General features: G+C 54.4%; 13 protein-coding genes across 13 annotated transcripts; 8 read left to right on the top strand and 5 right to left on the bottom strand.

Annotated features, from left to right (window-relative positions):
* Nucleotides 1-44: 44 nt before the first annotated feature.
* GNI_134980 (putative beta-catenin-like protein 1) lies at nt 45-2,145 on the top strand (the record flags this gene model as incomplete). Its single annotated transcript, XM_011134054.1, has 3 exons — nt 45-1,665; nt 1,703-1,825; nt 1,961-2,145. 3 exons carry the CDS (start codon nt 45-47, stop codon nt 2,143-2,145), a joined length of 1,929 nt encoding a protein of 642 aa, XP_011132356.1.
* Nucleotides 2,146-2,639: 494 nt separating this feature from the next.
* Nucleotides 2,640-2,900, bottom strand: GNI_134990 (putative carrier domain protein; the record flags this gene model as incomplete). The annotated part of the gene is made up of 1 exon (XM_011134055.1): nt 2,640-2,900. One exon carries the CDS (start codon nt 2,898-2,900, stop codon nt 2,640-2,642), a length of 261 nt encoding a protein of 86 aa, XP_011132357.1.
* Nucleotides 2,901-3,566: 666 nt separating this feature from the next.
* On the top strand, nt 3,567-5,957 carry GNI_135000 (aluminum activated malate transporter; the record flags this gene model as incomplete). Its single annotated transcript, XM_011134056.1, has 1 exon — nt 3,567-5,957. One exon carries the CDS (start codon nt 3,567-3,569, stop codon nt 5,955-5,957), a length of 2,391 nt encoding a protein of 796 aa, XP_011132358.1.
* A 90-nt stretch (nt 5,958-6,047) lies between these two features.
* On the top strand, nt 6,048-6,767 carry GNI_135010 (adenine phosphoribosyltransferase; the record flags this gene model as incomplete). The annotated part of the gene is made up of 2 exons (XM_011134057.1): nt 6,048-6,065; nt 6,240-6,767. 2 exons carry the CDS (start codon nt 6,048-6,050, stop codon nt 6,765-6,767), a joined length of 546 nt encoding a protein of 181 aa, XP_011132359.1.
* A 242-nt stretch (nt 6,768-7,009) lies between these two features.
* Nucleotides 7,010-7,660, bottom strand: GNI_135020 (putative glutathione S-transferase; the record flags this gene model as incomplete). The annotated part of the gene is made up of 1 exon (XM_011134058.1): nt 7,010-7,660. The coding sequence occupies one exon, from the start codon at nt 7,658-7,660 to the stop codon at nt 7,010-7,012; it is 651 nt and encodes a 216-aa protein (XP_011132360.1).
* A 273-nt stretch (nt 7,661-7,933) lies between these two features.
* Nucleotides 7,934-9,844, top strand: GNI_135030 (DNA polymerase; the record flags this gene model as incomplete). The annotated part of the gene is made up of 1 exon (XM_011134059.1): nt 7,934-9,844. One exon carries the CDS (start codon nt 7,934-7,936, stop codon nt 9,842-9,844), a length of 1,911 nt encoding a protein of 636 aa, XP_011132361.1.
* A 580-nt stretch (nt 9,845-10,424) lies between these two features.
* Nucleotides 10,425-11,657, top strand: GNI_135040 (putative transmembrane protein; the record flags this gene model as incomplete). Its single annotated transcript, XM_011134060.1, has 2 exons — nt 10,425-11,310; nt 11,377-11,657. The coding sequence occupies 2 exons, from the start codon at nt 10,425-10,427 to the stop codon at nt 11,655-11,657; spliced, it is 1,167 nt and encodes a 388-aa protein (XP_011132362.1).
* Nucleotides 11,658-11,736: 79 nt separating this feature from the next.
* On the bottom strand, nt 11,737-13,431 carry GNI_135050 (hypothetical protein; the record flags this gene model as incomplete). Its single annotated transcript, XM_011134061.1, has 4 exons — nt 11,737-11,839; nt 11,926-12,106; nt 12,207-13,280; nt 13,383-13,431. The coding sequence occupies 4 exons, from the start codon at nt 13,429-13,431 to the stop codon at nt 11,737-11,739; spliced, it is 1,407 nt and encodes a 468-aa protein (XP_011132363.1).
* Nucleotides 13,432-13,577: 146 nt separating this feature from the next.
* On the bottom strand, nt 13,578-16,307 carry GNI_135060 (hypothetical protein; the record flags this gene model as incomplete). The annotated part of the gene is made up of 1 exon (XM_011134062.1): nt 13,578-16,307. The coding sequence occupies one exon, from the start codon at nt 16,305-16,307 to the stop codon at nt 13,578-13,580; it is 2,730 nt and encodes a 909-aa protein (XP_011132364.1).
* A 54-nt stretch (nt 16,308-16,361) lies between these two features.
* GNI_135070 (hypothetical protein) lies at nt 16,362-17,919 on the top strand (the record flags this gene model as incomplete). The annotated part of the gene is made up of 2 exons (XM_011134063.1): nt 16,362-17,257; nt 17,658-17,919. 2 exons carry the CDS (start codon nt 16,362-16,364, stop codon nt 17,917-17,919), a joined length of 1,158 nt encoding a protein of 385 aa, XP_011132365.1.
* A 621-nt stretch (nt 17,920-18,540) lies between these two features.
* GNI_135080 (DnaJ domain protein) lies at nt 18,541-18,846 on the top strand (the record flags this gene model as incomplete). Its single annotated transcript, XM_011134064.1, has 1 exon — nt 18,541-18,846. The coding sequence occupies one exon, from the start codon at nt 18,541-18,543 to the stop codon at nt 18,844-18,846; it is 306 nt and encodes a 101-aa protein (XP_011132366.1).
* Nucleotides 18,847-19,727: 881 nt separating this feature from the next.
* GNI_135090 (hypothetical protein) lies at nt 19,728-21,755 on the bottom strand (the record flags this gene model as incomplete). The annotated part of the gene is made up of 4 exons (XM_011134065.1): nt 19,728-20,062; nt 20,277-21,048; nt 21,199-21,376; nt 21,439-21,755. 4 exons carry the CDS (start codon nt 21,753-21,755, stop codon nt 19,728-19,730), a joined length of 1,602 nt encoding a protein of 533 aa, XP_011132367.1.
* Nucleotides 21,756-21,941: 186 nt separating this feature from the next.
* Nucleotides 21,942-23,642, top strand: GNI_135100 (SET domain protein; the record flags this gene model as incomplete). Its single annotated transcript, XM_011134066.1, has 1 exon — nt 21,942-23,642. One exon carries the CDS (start codon nt 21,942-21,944, stop codon nt 23,640-23,642), a length of 1,701 nt encoding a protein of 566 aa, XP_011132368.1.
* Between the last annotated feature and the right edge of the window lie 63 nt (nt 23,643-23,705).

The following is a 23,705-nucleotide window of genomic DNA, read 5'->3' on the forward strand; positions in this document are numbered from 1 at the left end:
CCCCCGTGCGGGATGGGATCCCACCCCCCCCCCGTGGTTAAAAAATGTCGGGGCGGGATGTGGTCTTTTCAAATGAGGGGAGTTTGCAGAAGAGGTTGGCAGGCTTGGAAAGAGCGATAGAGAGGAACACTAGTGCTCGTGAGAAGTGGAGTCATGAGCCAAAGCGATTTCTGGAGAGTGAGATGTTGTTGGATGATGCTGTGAGATTGTTCGGGGAGTTAAGCGCACATCCGGATTTGATTCTAGCCTTGCCACGGCTCAACGGTTTGGAAACGTTACTAGGACTCATGGCACATCCTAACCCAGATGTATGTCAGACGGTAGTGGGCGTCTTGACTGAGTTACTGGACGTCGAGTTAATGCCTGACGCGGCACAGAAAGCTGCGCTCTTGGAAATGATCGAGTACGCTCTCACCGAGTACGCGCTCTTCTCCCTGTTAGCCGAACATCTCGACCACCTCGATGAACAGGACAATGAAGAGGACTACGAGGCCGTCACCGACTGCTTGGAGTTCGTCAACAACCTCTTCGAAGCCACCCCGCGCCTCGTAATCCGCAACCTGGCCGAAAGTGAACAAAAGACACTCAAGTTTTTATTCAACAGGCTTACCTACGATCGTGTCGACTCCAACGGCGTCTTTGCAGTAAGTATAGTCTGCGATATACTCACCTACTGCTCCAACCTCGTCGCTGAAGAAACACCACCCACCGTCACGTCCAATGACGTCAAGAAGTCCGAAGGCGTCAAGAAGTTCAATGACGTCGAGTCTGAGACCCTCAGCTTGCTCTTGTCCATAGTGGATAATCATCACGCCGCCAGAGGAATGGAGAGGATGTTAGTGGCTCTGAGCTACGGCAAGAAAAACAATGAATATGAGACTGTGGAGGCGGAAGAGATGCTTAAGTCAGTAGCCGTTGGGCTCAACGCTTGTCTGTCCACCGGTCGATCCGAGGTTGGAGCGGTGTTCGAAGAGTGTCAAGGAACCCAGTTGTTAATGCGACTATTTAGGGTAGAGAGCAAGCTGTACCCTCTGGCGTTGCAGCTGTTACCCGTGGCGCTGAGAATCTCTCCGGCCAACTGCTCGATATTTATTGACAGAGGCGGTCTGAAATGCCTCTTCCCCATTATGACGGGCCAGACAAAACTTTATAAGGCGAATAGCATCCCGAGACTGAAGGAGATAGATAATTGTATCAGTATTCTCTACGCGTTAGTCTTCTCAACGTCTGGCGATTCGAATACTCGCGTCTTGACAAAAATTGTCGAGAACGGAATGGAGAAGTTTAAGCAGCTTCTCCTGATTTTGACCGAATTGTATGCTCAAATGAACACACTTGATACCGAGCTATGTTCTCAGATGCAGTACGAACACAAGGTAGACTGGGATACAACCCTCAGTGAGTCAATCGATCAGGAGACAAAACCTGGTTACCATTCGGCCGTAGCTTCAGGACTACTGACTCAAGAAGATCTAGTAGTCGAATTCAGCCTCCACGACGAGAAGTCAAATATCGAGCTGGGAGGTATGTTCTCCGCCATCCTGGACATCGTAAGGATTGTTATCAAGTTGTCAAACATGGGACATAAAACCCTCGGTTACGCCGTACACTATACGGTCAACTACAACCCAGAAATATCAAAAATCATTCATGCCGTCATCAAAGGTTGGTCACTCGACGTATCTAATATTTGACTCTTTAGAAAACGACTTTTTTCGTGGAGGAGAGGAAAGGAATCAATATATACAGTTCAAGAAGCGACATGAAGCCATGGTAGCATCAGCATCAGCGCATCTGTCGGAGGCAACCGATCGAATCGCAAAAGGTATGACACGATGAAGAAGACCACTCATTCGATGAAAACCACTCATTCGATGAAAACCACTCATTCGATGAAAACCACTCATTCGATGAAAACCACTCATCCGATGGGAACACCTCACTGACAAAGCTTTTGTAGCTGCGGAAGAACAGAGGGAGCAGGAAAAGGGGAAGATCGCCAAAAGTCAGACGGAGAAGAACCGAGCCAAAAGTCAGACGGAGAAGAACCGAGACACGCGGCAGCGACACAAAATCAGGCGACTGGACGCAGAAGCGAAGCGATTACAAGCGATTGAAGAGTCGAGATACGATCAAAAGCGGTAAGGTCTGTCGGAATAGGTGCGCCGTTTCTTGTTTTATGAAGTAGCTGATTCACACCAGGCACCTGGCTGGGGGTAGTTGACCTCTGTCGTAGAACTGCTCCCAGGTCTCCTGGCTAAAGAAGAAGGTTCTGGACAGAACCAACACAGTCGCTTCTGCTCAACATTGATTTTTCCCCCACATTGTGCTCTCACAGATTGGTGTCACGGGGGTCCATGACACCGGGCGTAACGGCTGATGAAACGAAGGCGTTTCTTGACAGCCATGATCCTTTACTATTTTCCGTCCCACGGAGTGCGACCCGTAGCTCTGGTCACACCGTGATCGGTCACGATGTTAGGTAGTCGTCACTCTAGCTAGAAGCGGCGGTAGAGGTGGTCTTCTGGAACCTCGCTTGCCGCTTTCGTTTCTTTTCGTCTTCAACTACAGCTGTGCAAACGGTGGTCAAAGTGTGTTCGAGAAACATGTGTGGGAGGCATGTTCAGGAAGCACATGTGTCAAAGGATTGTGTCCGGAAATTGTGTCCTACCGTTGGTGACGCCGAATCGCTCAGCTCTCTTCTTTAGAACTTCTGGCGTAACGTTGACCTGAGGGTCGTGACTGAAACGCTGCTGCCGTCGGGTACGCTTCTCCTGTTCGATGTCCGGATGCGGGAGACCGAACTTGAGCGCTCGTTGCTTCGCCTTCTCCTTCTCCAAGCTGGGATGGTTCAGTCCAAACTTCAGCGCACGCGCCTTCAACTTGGCCTCGTCGTCCATATAAAATATTTCGAGCCGGCCGACCCGGCGAGTCGATGCGACCAGGGCCAGAACCGACCCGACAATGCAGACCCGACCAATCACGAACTGACGCAACTAAACCCAACCAATAAAAACGCTTACCCCCCTGCGTGCAGGACTTAACGGAGGAAACGACCTCGAGTAGGGGCAAAAGAAACGATGCAAGGGGGAGGGGGAGGCAGGTATCGATCGGACACGCTGATGAATCAATCAAGAGCGCGAGAGAATGAATGGCGAGGTCTGCCGGGACACGTGCGGTGGCATACTACTATACCGACAGACTGCATGATGCGTCTGAACAGACAGACCCCAACCGTATGGTGCTTCCGACCACAAAGCCACCATGACCCGAAAGCGTCGCTGAGCACTTTTAGTTGTCGGAGGCCGCAGTGTCCGGAGGTTGTGTCTGTGCAGCAGCACTCGTATTGTCCAGGAGTCTTTTGTTTGTGGAATTATTGGCGGAAATTGTGCTGCCAGAAACATTTGAAAGCAGTGGCACAAGTGTGGAGCTCGAAAAAGGCCGGCATAGACAGGGTTGGGTGAGGGTGCCTGAGTGCGGGTGCCTGGGTGAGTATTTGTGGGTATGGTCTTAAGTGGTCACAGGTTGATGAGTGTGGGGTCGGGGTTTTTGTAAAATAACCTTGCATGGCGGGGGCCGTGGTCTCAGAAGATTGGTATGCTAAGAGGAGTGCCGAGGTGTCCCGGCCGGTGGTTGTGAAGAAGCCGCGAAAGTTCGAGAAGTGGGTGCGGCGATGGCGGATGCCGTTTACATTGGACAACTGGCGTTGGGGGTTGCAGGAGGCCTTGACAATTTCGGTATTGATGTGGCCGTGTTGCGTGCCAAAGATCGACCAAATGTTCTTTAATGGAAACTGTCGCTGGGTGGTCGCATCGGCGACCCCCGTAATTGAAGGGACGGCAGGGGGCACAACCCGTCGTATGATAGATCGTGTCGCTGGGACGACCATTGCGGGCATTCTGGTTATCATTGCGATTTCTGTGACTATTGGAGTAAACTCGCAACGTTCAGATGATTGGTACTGCATCTTAGCGCTGTACATCCTCATGTCCTTGTGTGGGTTTGTGTACAACTGGCTGTTGTTTGCCGTGCCCACACATCCTCTTATTGGTATTACCGCGGCTTTCATGACCCCTATTATTTTATCAGGTTCCATATTTACCGGCAACGGCGTGTTCTACGCCTCTTGGCGGTCCATCACCGTTTCCTTCGGTGTCATCGTCTCTGGCGTCATTTCACGTTACTTCCTTCCTCGGAGGGCGCGGGTGGACATCATCCATGGCCTCTCCGACATTATGATGCATCTATCCAACACTCTCGAGCCACTCGTGGAACTGGAATCCGGACTAGTCGCCAATGCCTCCTTCTTCAAACTTAAAAATCAAGACTCAATCGGACCCGCCACTCGGGGACCAACCAGTCGTGGCTGGGGCGACAGTGCCACCTTGGACGCGACTAAGTTGACGGGCAAAATCAAAGTCACTGCAGAGAACTGGGAGGAGTTTAAGCAGGCAGTGTGGGAAAAGTTGGAGTTGTGTGGCAAGTTGACAAACGACCAGTTGGTGATGGTCAATGCGGCACGTACGGAAGTGTCTATGCGTAAGAAAAACGCGTTCTTCCAAGAGGAGCATCGGGAGGCGCTGGTCAATATTCGAACGCTCTTTTACCACGTGGCTTCTCTCTTCTTTCTCGTCGAGACCCAAATTATGGGTACCTCCGAATTTGAAGATGCCGATCTTCTTGAGGAAATCGAACACTGGTCACGCTTCGGCCTCCTCGACATCGCTCGCGGACCAGATAGCGATGACGCTGGTGAAGAAATGCCCCGCGGCCTCCTCGAACATGCCCGAGCTAGCCGCCGATCCACCTCCAGCTATGAAGACCAGACCCAGCACGCCTGCCACCCATCCGTGAACCAACAGATCTCCCTGCTCACGTCTAGACTTGAAGCACGTCGACGCCAGACTCAGGACCGAACCGAGGACCTAGGCAGCGGCGAGGCCGTCCCCCAAGGTGCCTCCCGCGGGGTTTCGGCCGGCCTCATCTCGGCCGCCGATTACGCCAACTTGGCGGAGGCCGCGCTCCAAGAACTGCAGCACTGCGGCACCTCGCCCGAGGGGGGCATTTTCCCTGGCGGTGTTATCTCCGGTGATGCCCCCGGCTCTGGGGGTCCACCTGCCCCATCAGGTGCGGCTGCCCCATCAGGTGCGGCTGCCCCATCAGGTGTCGCTCCGTCGGCTGCCCCGTCAGGTGTCGCTCCGTCAGCTGCCCCGTCAGGTGTCGCTCCGTCGGCTTCGGACACGGACAAGTCGCGAGTAGCATCGTCTGCATCTACGTTAGTTCGAGGTGTGGAACGTAAGGCATTGAGTGCGAACGAACGAATGAAGGCGGATGTTAATCCCACTGTTCGTTGGGTTAAGTTGTATGGGCCGACAATTAGCCTAATGGTGCGTTGTATATGCAAAGCGTTGTCGGCGGCGGCTGAAGGCTTGCGTGAGAACACGTTTCCGGTAGAGGCTGAGTTGGCGATGAAGAAGGCTGCAGATGCGATTGCTTTATTCCACCGACAGCGGGCAGAACGACAACAAGCCACGGCAACTTTTGTGGAGTACGCAGTGCATGGACGTAGCAGCTCGGACATGGCTGAGGACGACCCGACATTCGTAGCGCGCTTCGAACGGATGTTGGGCATTAGCATTGACGAATACGACGCTTTCTCCGAAGAAGGTCGAGCCGCCTTCTGGCAGAGCTATTGGCTGTTGCGCGACAGACTCTCCACCTCAGACACCAACGTCATGACTCTATTTGTAGCCGTACGCACCGCCATTGCCGCCGTTGAACGTCTGATTCGTGTTCGACGAGCTAAACTCAGTCGCGGTGAAGACCTACACGACCATCTCGACCTAGAACGTTTGGAGGCGCAACAACAAGCAGCACTCCACAAGGCTGGCGGTGTTGCCGGTTTCCGCAACTCCATTTACGCAGACGTCGCCGACACACGCCGACTGAGCCGCTAACTAAAACCGCTAACTAAAACCTGTCTGTGAAAAAACACGCTCGCGGAAGAACGCACCCGCCAAAGGACACCGCCATTTTTCTCTGAAAACATGCCTCTACCCAATGACGTAACCGACCAACCTTTCACGCACACAAACACCTAGGTAGCGCCACAGTTGATTGACACCAGACCTCAGCCGTCTCGGAACAGCCTTTCCCCTGGGCCGGCGGCCGGTCTGCCCCATGTCAGCGACCTGCTTTCTGTCAGCGGCTTGTTCCGTGATGATGCTATTTGATCGTAGGGCGGTTTGACCGCAGAGGAGGTTTCTCTGTTGCGCAGGAATCTGCGAGAGTTCCCAGACTTCCCGAAGGAGGGAATTGTCTTTTTGGATGTGCTGCCGCTGTTGGCTGTGCCGGAATTATACAAGCTGAGCATCAAGTGGTTTCGATCCGTGATGCCATCCGGAATTGACATGATTGTTGGTCCCGAGAGCAGGGGGTTTCTGTTTGCTTGTCCGCTGGCGTTGGAGACTGGTACTGGTTTCGTACCTGCTCGCAAGCCAGGCAAGCTACCAGGTGAACGGGTACAAGCATCCTATGCCCTTGAATATGGCGAAGCCACCTTGGCTGTACAGACAGGAATGATAACACCCGGGATGAAGGTCTTCCTCGTGGATGATGTTCTGGCCACAGGGGGCACTCTCGCCGCCCTAAAGAAGATAGTCGAACAGTGCGGAGCCACGGTAGTCAAGGCAGCCTGTCTTATGAATATTGCCGCGCTACCTAAAACAGATGTCACCCTCACGGTAGAGACACTGTTTGATCTGTGATCCGTTTCCAGACCCCTAAAGTTTAGACCCCTGCATCTAAATACTTCATTACGCTCCCCGTGGTCGTGGTGCTGTTTTGATCGGGAAACAACAATACTGAAAAATGCTAATGTAGTTCGCTGCCACTGCTGTATCCGCACTCCTGGGTCGGAGTTCCGGGTATATTTGAAGCGAGTACTGGGTCGGAGTTCCGGGTAGGAGTTCCGGGTATATTTGAAGGGGTTAAGTTAGAAGGGGTTAAGTTAGAAGTTTAGGGCTTGTTTGGCGGCATAGTACTGCTTGACGGCGGGGTGGTTTTTGACGGCTTGTACGACGCGTGTGATGGCGGGGAACTTTTTGGTAAAGTCCATGTCGGTCATGTCGGTCATGGTGTGGACGGCGCTGTAGAGGACTATGTCGGCGAGGCTGATGGTGTTATTAACGCAGAATCCGGCGCCGCCTTGGTGTCTGAGTATTTCCTTTTCGAGTCGTTCGGCATGTGGTTCGCACTCGGCTCTGCGGTCGGCCTTGATGGCCTCTCGTTCGGCGTCCGTGCATGCGAAGAGTTGGCGCAACGGTACCCAAACGGCTTGGGCCATGTGCATGAACTGGTGCATGTACGCCAACTGTAAGGGGTCCTCGGGTATGAGCACATCCCGGCCAGCGTACTGCAAACATCCAAGCATCTCCGTGATGTACGATCCATCCGGTAACAATAGATATGGCACCATGCCAGACGGTGCCTTCGCCTTCTCCGACGCCCAGTCCGACATTTTGATGCGGTAGTCTTCAAACGCACGACCGCTGATCGCAAACGCTAAACGCACCGGCTCACCGCGCCCGTGGAAATCGAAGTAGGCCAAACGCGGCAACTGACTTGCTGCACTCGGCATCTCCTGACAACAAGAGAACATCTCACCAAAAACAAAAAATTCGATATTTCCAACACACACCTGAGAGGGCACTCGCTTGCCGACTTACTTGTTTAGGTTGTAGTTACTGAGAGTAGTTACCAATTAGGAGTGCAGGTTACTAACTAGGAGTGCAGGTTACTAACTAGGAGTGCAGGTTATAGTCACTGATTGGGAGGAAGATTGCAGTCAGCTAGAAGCCAGACCCTGTATTCAGTTGCTGTCAGCGCGCCAGTTGCTCTCAACCAGGTCGCCTAAATATAGAAGGATAGATGGATGTTCTTTGTAAACAAAGGCAAAGAACTTACATCCAAACCCATTCAGCTGGCGAAGGATGCGATACATCATGCCTCATTACCCTTGCAGATGGTCGAGACTCCGGAGGATGCGGAGGTCTACGTTTTTGGAGACGACGTTTGGGAAGCCCGCTATGCCGTCCTTGACTCCCTTGGCTTACCTGACCCCCGGGCTCACGACTGCTACAGGTTCTCCACCATCACCTCAGTTCTCAAACGTCGGCTCTCTGAATTGGGCCCACCGGACGCTCCAGGAATCCACCATCTTGACGGAGACACTCCTGGACGAAAAGCACAGGACGGAGAGGGAGCTGCCCGTAGTCCGATGAAGGCTGCCTGTAGTCCGATGAAGGCTGCCTGTAGTCCGATGAAGGCTCCCGGTAGTCCAGTGAAGACTCCCCGTTCGAAGTCTCCTGTGCCGACGGAGTGGACGCCAGGGAAGAGGAAGTGGTCCAGGGAGGACGATGATTCCCACAGTATCAAAAGATCGAAGGAAGACACCACCCCTCCAGTGGCACGGGCGCTGGCACGGACGCCGGCCAACGACACGTCGAGAGATTTATCCGAGTCTCCTGTGGCGAGAAATGAGCTGCTGTTGACGACTCGACTTAGTAAGATGAAGGTGTCACATGAGATTCCGAGCAGCGCGATCCCGAGGCTGTCGCGCACCCAGGCTTCGACGCTAAGCGTGACGCCCAGCGTGATGCCGCCCAACACGAGGCGTCGGCCTGATGGTGCGTACGTTGAACACGGAGGTGGTTCCGTTCATCGGGAGTTAGTGGACCGCGAGTCAGATAGACAGTGCGTGTTGACGATGTTAAGAGAGTTTACTGAGATTTACCACATTCAAGGGGAGCAGTTTCGTCGCAAGGCTTACGAGTCGGCCTTCCAATTCATAGACCTGAATCCGAGTGTAGACCTGCGGCACGATTCCAAGATTGGGTTGGCGGTGAGGCGGAAGATAGACGAGTTGTTGACGACGGGTAGGTGTCAGAAGTTGGAGTACCTGAAGAGAGACCCGATGTTGAAAGGGAAAAGGGAACTATTACAGGTGTTTGGCGTGGGCCTTGGAGGTGTGGAGAAGTTCCTAAGCAAGGGAATTGTGTCTGTCCAGGATTTACGCAATGCCGTGGCCTCAGGTAAGGTAATGCTGGACGCTCGGCAACAGGTAGGTCTAAGGCACTATGACGACTTTGCGCTACGCATCCCGCGGTGGGAAGTAGAAGCTATTGGTCGTGTCGTGGAGTACACGGTCATCACATACTTGAACATGCGCGCGGACGTCCAAATCTGCGGGAGCTACCGGAGAGGCGCGAAAGATTGCGGTGACGCTGATATTCTCATTTTCTCACGTGAAACGGAAAGATGCAGAGGTATCTACGCACTTGTGGACGCCCTTAAAAAACTTGGCTTTGTACATGAAACACTGCTCATCTCCGTCAACCCCGACCTCATCCAAACGTACATGGGCGTCTGTAAGATAGGTACCGAACTCTCCCCCGCACTTCAAGACCTACTTCTGCAAACCCTGCCAGACACCGGACGTGAAGACGACCCGGGACCTGTAGACGACCCGGGACGTGGAAACGACCCGGGACCTGGAGACGACCCGGAACGTGGACACGGCACGGGCAAGGTGAAGGACTTGCCTTTCCGGCGACTGGATCTCAAGCTGTACCCCTACCATATGAAGCCGTTCGCCCTAATTCAGTGGACAGGTGGCGAGTACTTCAACCGTGCACTGAAAATCCGGGCAACTTCCCTCGGCTATCGGCTCTCGGAGAAGGGACTGTTCCCCATTGCATCCAAGACCAAGGAGAAGCTTGGACCCAGTGTGGTGCTGAACTCCGAAAAAGAAGTCTTCGAGTTCCTCAAAGTTCCCTACAAGTGAGTCCCGATCCGTGCGGGTGATCCCGACCGATCCCCCCCACTGGCACCAACCCCCCTCTCCCCCCTCCCCCTCCCCCCCCACAATGGCACGGACTCCCGTAACACCCAAGGGTCCCGTGCCTTTTAGTCCTGAATTCCCTTGGCAACAAAGTGTTTTGGGGTACGGCCTGAAGGCCTGGCTGTCTAGGGCAACATTACGCTCTTTGGATTTTTAGAGACCCAACCGAAAGATTGACCATTAACCGACCTTCACCTCATCCTCGGGGCCGCGTCAGGAACAACTTGAGTGATCATGACGGCGCTAGCGACCATCATGGCCGCACCGATAAAGGCGTCGATGGAGGAGGGTTGTCTTCCTGAGACCGATGCGATTGTTCCAGTGGTGGAGATTAGTGGTGGTGGAGATCAACGCGGGCGGTGGCACAGCCGAACGCAGGGAGCAGAGCGCAGGACGGGGTCGCCCGACTAACCAGGTCGGTTTAGTTGGTTAGTTAGTTAGCTAGCGACCTGGTCGAGTAGCGACCTGGTCGAGTAGCCGGAGCGTGTGCTCCTCGATCACATTAAAAAAAGGTGCATCGCTGATGTCGGACTATGCGTTCTTGGTGAAGCGGTGGTCGGTGCCGTTGGGGGAGACGTTGTCGTGGGAGTTCGATGTTGCGGAGTGGGGTGGAACGGCGCCGGTTGTGGTATTGGACGCGGCAGTTGGTCGTTCGGAGAAGTTGTCGGCGAAGTTGCGGGAGAGCAGTTACGACATTGAGGCGGTGGCGAAGAGTGACTGCAGTGTGCAGAGTGTGGCGGCTGCAGGGTGCGGTGTGGTGTCAGGGACAGCGTTGGTGTTTCGGCAAGGGTACTATCAGGTGGGGAATTTATTGGTATGGGCGGCGATAAAGGAGATGTCTAGTGGCGACCGGACATCGTTGACGAATCCGTTGGACAACTCGGCAGCATTCACCCTAACTAGTCACCCGGTGCTGCAGGTACACACAGAGCCATACGCATCCGTGCCGGTGCAGGTTAATAAAGTAAGTCGTCTGGGAGCGAGCGACATTTCCATCGCACTGGACTCTTCGGCACGCGCAGGACTGGTCGTACTCGCCGGACTCAACGACAACCGCAGCGGCTCCTTCCTTTTAGACAATGCGCAGGTCGAGGTCGGAGCAGTCGGTGGTTCTGGGGTTGAAACCCTCTCAGAAATGGAGTTTACTTGGAACTACACACCCGGCTGTACCGACGCCGCTGTTTTTCCTTCCCTCGTCCACAACGAAACTGGCGGCCGCACACTCGACACCAAACACTTCCTTTTCACAAAGACACTTCAACTCATCAACACCAACGGCGCCCTCGAAGGCTCCGCCATCGCCGCCGTCTACGCCGACGACTGCACACCCGACGTCATGGGCGACTACGCCACTGAATACACTTACGGCCTCACCGTCGTCTCCTCCGACACTTGCTTCCGAGCAGATAGTAAGCCACATCCACTCCACTCCACACACGTGTGTGCACGCATATGTGTCCATACCATTCCTGCAGAAACGTGGTACTACGTGTCCGGCGGTGACGCACCAGCACCCGGCGACGCGCACTGGGGCGCAGCTTTATTGTCCATTTTTCTCATTCTTTTCTTCTTGGGCCTGGTAGGGGTCGGGTATTACTTTTGGTCCAAGTGGCAGTCGGCAGCGCCCGTGGTACCCGACGAAGACGAGGAAATCAACAGCGGACCGCGCCCCGATCCCGCAGACCAGATCCCCCGATCCTCACTCCGGATACAACCGCGGGGTGCCTTGCGTCCTCCAAAACATCTTCTCAACTAAAGGGTGCCCAACTCAAGAGCTGCCCCGAAAGACCAGCCCGAAAGACCAGTCCTGAAGCTCGGCCGGGAAGGTCGGCCAGTCAGTCGAACTTCCGCGAAATTCGTCGGGCGAAGGCCTCGAAGGACTCGAGCGGCTTTCTCAAACTAAGAGTCGGAATCCATCCGACGGTATTCGTATCCACTCTGCAAAACACAATGTCTGTGACGACGGGCACGAACCCGGTGGCGACCCTCGCCTCAATGCCGACTTGGAGGTGAGCGGAACTTACTTTCGTACGAGACACCAGCCATAAACGGTGTTGTGTCTGGAACGCAGAATAGACACTGCTGTTCCGGGTCGTACGTTCATACTCCACGCCGACGCGTTTTTGAACTTGCTATTTGCATTTTCTATTTTGTACTGAGCAATCGAAATCTCCTTATACACGTAGCACCGAGCCCCCGTCTCTTCTGAAACAAGAGTTCGTCTGTGCCACACGTGTGCGAGATGTGACGACGTCACACGTGTGCGAGATGTGTGTGTACCAGTATGCAGCCGTGTCAGACGTACGGGTTCTAGTGGAGCACTGCGGCGCGGAATCCTCGGGGGAGTCGGTCGTTGCCGTGAGGTCGACGGTGGCGGTGGTATCGAGGGCGGGCAACTGGTCGTATTGGCCGGTGGCGGTGTCCGGACCGCGCAGGTCGTCGGACGGCGCGTTGCGAGACGCTGTGGGCGGAGCGCTGCGGGCAGGGCCAGCCAAGCCAGGGCCAGCCAAGCCAGGGCCAGCCAAGCCAGGGCCAGCCAAGCTCGGAACGGGGTCAGCACGGCCGGGAGCGGAGAAGGCAGGAGCGCTACCGGCAGAGCCCGATGGGGTAAACGCAGCCCCCTCAAAGGCGGGCGCGCCAGGGGCTCTGTTACGGGCGTCTGTGACGGTTTTGATGAGATCCGTGACTTGTGCCCGTGCGATGAGGTTGGCAGTGTCCTGTAGCGGTGCTTCATCTGCCGAGAGATCTGAATCTAGGTCACAATCGGAATCTCGGCCTTGGTCGAAATGGTGGAGTGGATGGTTTGCAGAACAGGAGAAGAAGTGTCGACATAGGTCCTTCAGTTTGACATTCTTGCATCGCTTGCAAGCGAGGCAGTTACTGGGGCATTCGAGGATGCTTTCCTTCATGTCAGCTGTGAGTGTCATGGGTACAGACTCGTCCACACGCCCGGGGTTGGTACAGCCACGACTAGTGCAGACCGTAGCGTCATTACGGACAACACAGGCTTCGCATACTAAGTGCCCGCACGGTAGTATCCGCAGCCGGCTTGAAATACACAAACAGTTTACACATGTGATCTCCGGGAACTCACTCACCAGATGGTTCGAGTGAAACTTCCCGTCCTCGAAGATCTCCGCCTGTCGCCGGTCGACGTCCGCCGCACTGACCACGTTCTGCCGCCCCGAATCCTTTCCCTTCGGCGGCGGCCTAGAACTCGCCGTCAAACGCTGTTTGCCCTGCTCGTCCGGTTCAATCTTCACGTACGGACGACACCGCTGAATGACGTCCTGCAAGGTCAGACCCAACGATCGGTACTCCAACGGCCGACTGCAGCACCGCGAATACAGACTTGGCAACTGCGACAGATGCGGGCTATCTACACAAAACGCTCGTCATCCCCAACGCTCGTCATCCCCACACTCGTCATACACAGGATGCACGAACACCATGAACACACGCTCTCCCACCTATCCATTACCATTCATTCGGACCACATTCCATATCAAGTACACAGTGCGCTCATCCATCTAATATTTTTTCCCCGCCGGCCCATCTACGGGGCCGGAATTCAAAGCATCACGAAGCGATCAGGGTCCCCAAATTATCGGAGTTCTAAAGCGATCGGATACCCTGCCGTAGTACACGTCACATTGCCATTAAGTTGGTTCAAAAACTACAGGGCGGCGAGAATGGTGGAAAGGGACTCCTTGTCCGAGAGAACGTATTCCACCAAATCGTTGAAACTTTGCTGGACTAGATCGCAAACTTGATCTAGGTCATTTCGTCTTTTCTTTCTTGGTGAGCTATGCCCCAGAGTCAGAGAGTCAATCACAAGAAGAATCAGTGGATACGGACTTTTTGCTTTATATACTATGCTGTAGCCCCCTCCTTGCTTGAAGATGGCCTCTATATCGCGTATCGCTTCCGCCATAATCTCAATCTGAGTGAAGGTCTCGTCGACGGGAACTGCGGAGGACTTTTTCACTACATTCTTGTACTTGTTTTTCAGTCCGGCATCCCGGTCGCCAGACAAGGTGGTCGGAGACTTGAAAACGACGGCAGCCTTTACGTACTTGCGGAATTCGGAACGGCACGCTGAAAGAGTTCGAGCGAGGTTGTTGTATCCCTGGATTAAACCGGAGCATTTCTTCGCCAGCGCCCGGAGATGCATGGTGACGACGTGGTCCGGAGAAGCGACCAGAACGCCTCTTGGGTCGAACGCAGCGACCATATACATCGCGGGTTTGGTGCTAACTTTGGCCGCAATATCAAAACATTTGCCCAAAACCATTTGATAGTCTTGCCCGTTGTTCGGGACCGGATTGAGCAACGGCTTGGCGGGGTTATGCGGCTTACCGCTGTCATTGGCCAGTGGAAGGGGAAGAACTTTATCAGAATCGTGATGCGCTATTAATAAAATCGCGCGGCACACGATTTCATTCGCTGAAACGTACCTCAGATGATTGAACTCGCGGCCAGCTACAGCAGTCCTTACGACATCTTGTACTGGGGCATAATAGTGCTGGTATTCTTGGTAAATTAAGCCGCAAATCAGCAAAGAGATAACCCAATCATCTGATAAATTCAGATAGTTTTCAACGAGCCACAGTTTCATTAGCTTTAACCCGGCATCAAAGGCAGGACACCGGTGCCTCCATACCTCAACATCTCGCGCCAGACTGGGAAGATAGTGATGCCTCCTTATGAAAGACCTGTTCGGGATCACCGAGTCCAAATAAGCATTCCACGATTGCGAAGCGGAGTCATATGCGACCAGCTGGCGATCCGGCGGGGGCATCCATCGGCCGTTTACAACCCAGTTCTCTTTCGGAGATGGATCTATCCTGCCTACTCGCAACCAAATCCTCACCACTAATTTTCTCTGGGTGTTTCCGTCTTTTTGTTGCCTCTCATTTTGCCTTCCAAGAGCGTCCAAGAAGCCAGCTTTTTGGGTCCTCACATACGCTGTAACATCCAAGTACGGGTGCGGATCGGTGGGGTCATCACTCATTTCTTTCGTGGAATGTAAAGCAACAGACCTGATACCTTTCTGTTGAAGTTCCCGCAGAATTGAAATCAAAACCGCATGCTTGGCATACGTCTGCCATTCTACAGGCTTGTCCAACCAGTCCTTCTCCGAATCGATTCTAATACCCAGCTGGGCAAGCGTACAATGCACGTTCGGGGACGGCAACACGTCCCGAGAAAGAAGTTCATGGCTACCCATTAGCCCCCGAAGGACGGTCATGCGCTCAATTTCAGTAATGGAAACACATTCCAACGAACTCAGCAACGACGTAATGTCTTGAAGAGTGTCATTAACCAACTCGTCATCGTGGTCCTGAGAACTGCTACACAACCTCAAACCACTGTTTACACAGAATAACCCGTTCTCATAACGCCGCAATATGTTCCTCAAGATGTACGTAAACATACTACACCGGATTCCCTTCGAACCAAGGTCCGGGATAACTACTTCGTTGTGCGGAGACTCCTCCCACGAACCACTAGTGTACTCCGGGTCCACCGCTAAGCAGGCACCTTCAACACCAGGAACTGTCACTTCTACTATCTTGTTTCCATCAAACAATCGACGAAATCTTTCGCAACCTTCTGAATCGTCAATATTCGGACCAAGCACCCTCTTCAACAACTCCTCCCCGGTACACAACACCTTCAGACCCAGCCACGGCATCACTTCGTCCTGACCTTGCCCGCTATCGACATCCTTCTTGACCTCATGTAGTCTGACCAAAACGGCAATAATGTCGAAATAATCAAAGGGTAAAGCATCTAATAAACTCATGATCCTCTCATGACACGGCGGGAGCAATACGGAGCCTGCTTCTGCACTTAGCCGTTGACCGTTGACACAATGCGACAGACTGGAGCATATTTCAGAGTTTACCGTGAGCTCGACGGTCGCTTCGCTTCGAGGATTCCAACTTGCGTTGAAATTTGGAAGCGACTTGTGCACCCCGACGTATTCTAGCATCGACCCAGCCCTCCACTTCAGTTCCATCAGATATGGTTGGATTCTCCAGAAGCAATTATACTCGCCCAACATCAGTCTGCAGTCAAATTCATGGTTCGATGATTTTACAGACTCCCATTTTCCCTTGCCAAAATCGCAAGTATATCTCCGAAGGGGTATGTTGTTGATGAATGTAAGAACAAGGGTCAATAAAGTTGCAGAGTCGCATGTCTTCAGCGTCTTTCTTTTGCATGCACACACGTGTGCCAAAATTAATTCCATCTCTTGGTCGCCAACATCCGTGTGTCGAAACGTATACTTTCGCCAGTTAAGCAATTGCCGCTTTACATCCTTATATATCTTGGTGGTCTTGGACACAGCTTTTGTGGTCTCCGATACCAGTTCCTCGAAGCCCTCTGCCGCGGTCATTTTCGAAGAAAAATGGGACGGGACTAGGGAGAGGGGTTGAGGGGAGGGGGCAACATGCAGCGCATTCACTCTTCAGAGATTGACATCGACGGAGATCTCCTAAAGGACGCAGAGAACACGAACCTCCTGTCGGAGAAATCTGAAACATCAGAAAGTGATGACAGCGAAAATGACACCCCCAAACTCCTTGACAGGGAAAGCCTAGAGAAACCTCGGCTAGCGCCTCTCTCGCCCCGAGCAAGAGGATCTCCAGCGGAAGGCAGGGCCGTGGCTCCGAGACCGGGCTCGCCGGCGCCCAGGGCACCGGTTGTTAAGTCGTCGGTCACTGCGGCAGAGAGGGAACCTGTGAGACCCGGCGGGGGCAGACTCGGAGCCACCCCCGGAACCTCTGCATCGCGAACGAAGCCCCTGGCTCAAGGGAAGCTGTCTCCTTCGACCATACCGCGGCTGAGCATGGAGCCCAGGAAACCTGTCCCCAGGCCAGGTGCAGGCTCAGTCTCGAGGCCTGGAGCCGGAGCTGGTGCTGGAGCCGGAGCTGGTGCTGGAGCCGGAAGACCCGGAGCAACACGACCGGGAGCTGGAACCGCCGGCACCGCTTCGATGCGGGGAGGTTCAGTCATCGGTCACGGCCGGGAAGCCGCGGACGAACCGGGAGCGACGTCGCCGCTATTCACTAGTCACCTTAAGGGGCCGTCCATCAAGAGCATGTTCGACGGCCAAACCGCCCCCCAGCCAGTAAGTCTGAGTCCAGTCGGCGGCAGTCCAGTCAGCACGCCCCGAGGCTCCATGTCGCCCCGTCTCTCCAACCCGTCATCGCCGCGAAGCCAGACCCAGTATCAACCTTCGGTTATATCGGACCCCGGTATGGCCGACCCCGGTATGACAGGCCCCGCTGCTTCCGACCAAATGGTGGACTACGTGGCCTCGGTGGCCGCGGGTCGCCTCATCTTGTTCGACGACCCCCACCCGGGAGCCTCGTCCAGATCGGCCTCTGCCCACCCCTGCTGCCCCCCGCCCTGCTGCAACGTCGGACCAGGCCATCACCACCACCACCGGCTACCGGTCTGTCCAATCAGACGACCGCCACCGCCACGCTTCCAGTGCTACCCGGCTGACTGGTCGCAAGAGCGCTGGCAATTACTCAATTTTTGGTACCGCTCCACAGAGTAGCCTCGTCCCAGATGGACGGCTCCTGCCTCTGCCTCAGGATGGCTCCTGCCTCTGCCTCAGGATGGTTCCTGCCTCTGCTCCAGTATGGCTCCTGCCTCCGCCTCAGGGTGGCTCCTGCCTCTGCCTCAGGGTGGTTCCTGCCGCAGAGCACTCTCACCTCGAAATAGTCTTTGCCTCAAGATGGGAGCAGTCTCAACATGGGCCTCTTCTGCAGGATGAGCGAGGGAATTTTGAGCGGCAAGTGGTGGAATTTATGGAAGGGTTTACTCATGCCTTCAAGCAGCTCACATCGAAGCCTCTGTCTCTCCAATCATTCACGCACCTACAGGGGCCTGTGGTGCTCCTATTTTATACAGTCATCTTTTCGTATGGTAAGACCGGAACATTTCGCCCACGTCTGATCAACTTCACCGTGCTGCCTTCGTGGACCATTCACTTTTAACCCGCACATCGCTGGAAGAGAAGAAACCCTTCGTTATTGGTTCCGTCGTTTTTGGCCCTGTCATTTTGGCCCCGTGAACAACGCCACATTGTTGCAGGCGGCCGTCGAATTTGCGACCAGGACAACTTTATCGTATTGGAGAGGACTGACCCAATGACGGTGACCGCCGAGCAAGCATTAGCCGCGCTCCACGACGTATTGCGGGTTCTGGACCTCAATCGGACCCAAGTCTCATTATTAGTGAAAGACGACAGTACGCGGGTCTTCTACCAACCAATTCAACAATGGGGGCAGCGGGTCCAGCAGCGGTATTCAGCTGCCACTGCACGACCAGACTTGAACAGCGTTAAAGTCCGAATCGTGGTCTACGATGATCCGGGGCCCAGTGTATCCGCTAGACCGCCGACCACGACTGCCCCGCAGTCCGCGACTGCCCCGCAGTCCACGACTGGCCCGCATTCCACGACTGCCCCGCAGTCCTCAACGGCCCCGCGGTCCTCGACTTCAACAGCTACTCATAACCCCCTCGCCGGTCTCAGTCAAGACCTTCATAAACATTCCGCTGGCACTTCCAGCACGAGGCCTGCAAAAGGCGGCCCCGACCTGCTGGAGGAGGTTCCAATGGGAGCGTCGGACCGAACAGCTGTCTTGAAAAGTGTGTCCAAAGAAAAAGTACTGGCCTGGGCAACAGACCGGGGAGAGCTGAAAGATATCAGGGTCCTGCTCTCCAGTCTGCAGGAGGTCAGCTCACTGTGGTCCGACCGTGTTGATCTGGGACGACTAATGACTGACGCGGATGTAAAAAGAAATTACCGGAAAGCTATTCTAATATTCCACCCGGACAAGGCCGCAACACACATGCCCGAACACCAAGAAATATTCCACTTCCTTCACAAAGCGTATGAGGTATATTCACGGAAAAACTAGGCCCACGTTCCAGTAGCTAGCGTGCATGTATGTGTCCGACGCTTCGATGTAACCTGAATGCACTCACGTGTGTGGTGTCACGTGTGTGGTGTCACGTGTGTGGTCGGCGCGTGTGTGGTCGGCGCGTGTGTGGTCGGCGCGTGTGTGGTCGGCGCGTGGTGTTGTTATCAAGCGTGTGTGTCCTGCGCGTAAATGAAACCAGTTATGTGTCGACCTAGCTTTATAATGTTTAACACGATGAAACTAAAAATTGGTAATCTACGGGCGAATTTGAAACTGAAAGCGCGCCCACATCCGCTGCCTACTCAATGGTGTAGGAGATGCGTACGGCCGGGTTAACCGCGTCCTTGTTCTTGCTTTCAAGCGCCACCCAGCCGCTATACTTGTTGGCGGTAGCCGTCTTCAAAGATACGGTAGCCTGAGCCATGAAAGAATCGCGTCCCAGCTTGTCTTCCATGATCTCCAATACCATGCTGTCTGCACTCAGTGGCAGCGAGACGTCATGTTCATAAATAGCGCTGTTTCCACACGTTGCTTTGGCGGGAGTCCGATGTTCCTTGCCAACGTACTGCACACGAACATATGATTTCTTCACATCCACACCCTTCGACTCATCAATCATAAGGTTAATAGTACCTGCAAGAACGTGGATTCGAAAGGGAACTGGACCGGTAAAACCGCGTCCAAGATGAAAGGTGTGTAAGGATAAGACGTGCAAGGAACAGACCTGCAACAAACGAAGAAAGTCGAACAAAAGAAACCCACCGAACAGCCGTGCAGTGAACCACACCTACTTGGGGCAGGACCAGTCATCTGACCGGCATCGTGGCCGTCGTTCGCCGGTACTCCTTCTCGGATACTCAACAAGCAATCTACAGTCCCTACTCAATCGTGTAGGAGATTCGCACGGCGGGGTTAATGGCGCTCTTATGTTTTGCCTCAAGCACCACCCAGCCAGCATACTTATTGGCGGTCGTCGTCTGCAGCACGATTGCGCCCTGTGCCATGAAAGCATCGGGTCCCAGCTTGTCTTCCATAATCTCCAACTCCATGGCTTCAGCATCCAAAGGCAAGGAGATGTCGTGTTGATAGACGGCACTGTCTCCTGAAGTCTTCTTGGCAGGTGTGCGGAATTCCTTGCCAGCGTACTTCACACGAACATATGACTTCTTCACATCAACACCCTTCGACTCATGAATCATAAGATTAATAGTACCTATGAGAACGTGGATTCGAAAGGGAACTGGACCGGTAAAACCGCGTCCAAGATGAAAGGTGTGTAAGGATAAGACGTGCAAGAAACAGACCTACTCGGGGCAGGACCAGTCGGTTGACCAGCGCTGGGGGGCACCGTTCCGCTGGGGGGCACCGTTCCGCTGGTGCCTTCGTTGGCTGGGTGTCCGCCTTGGTTCGGGCCACCGCTCGGATACCCGCCTTGGTTCTGGCCATCGCTCGGATACCCGCCTTGGTTCTGGCCACCGCTCGGATATCCACCTTGGTTCTTGCCACCGCTCGGATATCCACCTTGGTTCTGGCCACCGCTCGGATATCCGCCTTGGTTCTGGCCACCGCTCGGAAATCCACCTTGGTTCTGGCCACCGCTCGGATAGCTCGGATGCCCGCCTTGGTTCTGGCCACCGGCCGGATACGTGCCTTGGTTCTGGCCACCGCCCGGATAGCTCGGATACCCGCCTTGGTTCTGGCCACCGCTCGGATAGCCGTTCTGGTTGAAACTGTTGTTGGGGTAGCCGCCTTGGTTGAAACCATTGCTCGGGTAGCCTCCGGGGTGGGGGCCACGGTTCGGACAGGTGCCTTGGTTGTGGCCGTTGGCTGGATACCCGCCTTGGTTTGTACCATTGCTCGGGAAGCCGCCTTGGCTGGGTCCACGGGACGGATACCCGCCTTGGTTCGTACCATTGCTCGGGAAGCCGCCTTGGCTGGGTCCACGGGACGGATACCCGCCTTGGTTTGTACCATTGCTCGGGAAGCCGCCTTGGCCGGGTCCACGGGACGGATACCCGCCTTGGTTGGTGCCGTGGGATGGAGGGCCGCCATGAATGTGATAGCCGCCGGCGGTGCCGTTGGGATACCCACCAGTGGGACTGTTTGCGGGATATCCAGTGCTAACGCCTTGGCCAGTGCCGGGATAACCAGTGCTGGGATTATTAGTGGTACTGTAACCCAGACCAATCGGTCGAGCGCCTAGGTTGTTGTGCATGATTGATTGTGTTGTTTCTTTATTAAAAACGTGTGGTTGTTCCGATGTCTCCCTTTGGTGCCACTGAGGTCGGGGTCAGGCAGGGCGGGCCAGGACTGCGGTGAGGTAATACACTCGTCAAGCATGCAAGTTACTGAACAAAAACGGAATAAAGTCGTTTCCGCAAAAAACAGCGGAATATAGTTGGAGGAGTCGTCGTGGTGTGCAAGAGCTCCGTCCAAGGGACCATTTGGTTTGACAAGCATAGACAACCGCAACTCGCATTGATGCTCTACGTCTGCTTGAACATACACTCCTAAGCCACAGACACCTCTGGTTAAGCCAGAGCCGGTTAAGCCAGAGCCAACGCACCACTTTACAGAATCTCCTCCTACTCAATCGTGTAGGAGATTCGCACGGCGGGGTTAATGGCGCTCTTGTGTTTTCCCTCGAGTACAACCCAGCCGTTGTACTTATTGGCGGTGGTAGTCTGCAACAGGATAGCGCCCTGTGCCATGAAAGCATCGGGTCCCATCTTGTCTTCCATAATCTCCAACTCCATGGCTTCAGCATCCAAAGGCAAGGAGATGTCGTGTTGATAGATGGCCGTGTCTCCGACAGTCTTCTTCGCGGGCGTACGAAGTTCCTTGCCAGCGTACTTGACGCGTACGTATGACTTTTTCACATCAACACCCTTCGACTCATGGATCATAAGGTTAATAGTATCTACGAAGGATGAGATTCAACAATGAGGGTCAGAGGGGAGGCATGGGCTGTCCGGATATGGCAGGTTCGGTACTGGGCATTTTCCTCAGTTAGTTGTCGGTTCTGTTGTAGTAAAAATTGAGAGCCCGTATTTAATCGTGTCTCCCTTGCGCACACATCACGAACGCGACGAATGAGCACGGTTGTGTGGCAGCCGGGTAAAGGAAAGTGCGTAATTGCGGTTGACACAATACGCGAAGGAGACTGCATAAATCGTGAGTTGCCCTTCGCTTCGGAACCACTCTACGAGAAAAGGACTATTGTCTGCGCAGCCTGTCGGAGCTTGGCCGTCCAGCCCGAGTCCGGATACCTGCCATGCCCGAAGTGCAAGCAAGCGTTCTACTGCGCTGAATGCTGGAATTCAGGTCTCAGTGCCCGCAGCCATCCCTGCGAGCTGTATCGCAGACTCGAGAAGATGACTGAAGGAACCACAAAGCCAGAAGAGGGATCCAAACCAGAAGAAGGAAGAGCTGAAGGGACGGCGACGCTCACAGATCACCAACGAACGTTGTCCGCACTGGCTTACAGGTGCTATCAAGCTCTGACCAGGGATAGAGACTTCTCGGATAACTTACTCGTGGCACAAAATTCTACGTCGGAACCTAACGTTACGTCAGACTCCCAAAATGGTACTACAGGACCGTTTCAGGTTGACGCCGCACGGTCGGGAGGCTGTGGTGACTTTGTGGCCCAGTGCCACCACGGGACGCTGCGTGGTTGGATGGATGCAAAATTAATAGTCGTGTCCGACGTCATTGACGTTCCAATAACAGCCTTGCGGGCCATGTTGGTCCGGTTCCAGATGAATGCGTTTTACGCAACGGATGCGTCTTTCAAGCCGCATAGCGCGTGTGTTTATGTGCTAAGTAGTTTGTTGAACCACGCGTGTGTGCCTAACGCAATATGCCAGTACAACGGAGTCGAGGTGGCAATAAGGGCTCTGCGACGGATTGAGCCGGGCGAAGAGGTATGCATTGCGTATGTCGACCTGCTTAGGCCGTATCCCGAGCGCAAAGAAGTTTTGGACATGGACTACACGTTTACCTGTAAGTGCTCCGCCTGCCGACCTCGTCTACTGCCGGCAGCCGACACCACGGAGGGCCAAAGGGCTGGCGCTCTAAGCAGAGCGAGGTACGCGGAGTTGGCAAGCTTCCTGCGCAGTTTCGCAATCAGTCCCAAACTGAACGCTCTCTTGACGCCCAACAGGTACGAACTGTTTATGGACCCCGACAGGGGCCTTTACACGGACTGTCAAGACCAACTAGTCATCGAAAAAGATCTGCTGGGATTTTGGAACGGCGTGCGGAACGTAGAACTGCACAACCGCCTGGTTCAAGGATGCAAGACACTGGACGAGCTCAAGACGAAACACGGCTCGTTTCATGCACACCAAAAGCAATGGGGCAAAGAGCCGGACGAGCCGTTAGTGAGTGCGCAGCAGATGGAGCAGCTGATACTTACTCACTGGCGCCTATGCAAGCAGTTAACTAGCAACGAGGAGTTCACTGCGAGCTCTGTAAACCCGCTGAACAAGTCACTGTACGGCTTGAGGAGTGAGCTATACTCGCTACTGTATGATGCGGACGCGCTAGAGCTGGCTTTGGTTCAGGCGGAGTTCTTACTCACGACCCTGACCTTCGTGTACGCAGACATACCTAATCACCCCCAAATTGCATTGCTGCTGAACGCCTACTTGGACATCCGCCACAGCTTGAACAACTCACCCGCCAACGTCCAGGAACTTTACAAGCGAGTGCATAGAGCCTACCGGGCGGTGTACGGAGGCGAACATGCGTACACGCGAGTTGTGCAAGAGAGTCTGGCCGCGCCGTAGCCGAGACCGCTTCCCGGCTGGAGCTAGCTCAGGGGCCAGCTCCCGGGTGGGGAAGGGGGGGAG

This window comes from Gregarina niphandrodes (genome assembly GCF_000223845.1).
Source record: "Gregarina niphandrodes unplaced genomic scaffold scaffold00035, whole genome shotgun sequence".
NCBI lineage: Eukaryota > Apicomplexa > Conoidasida > Eugregarinorida > Gregarinidae > Gregarina > Gregarina niphandrodes.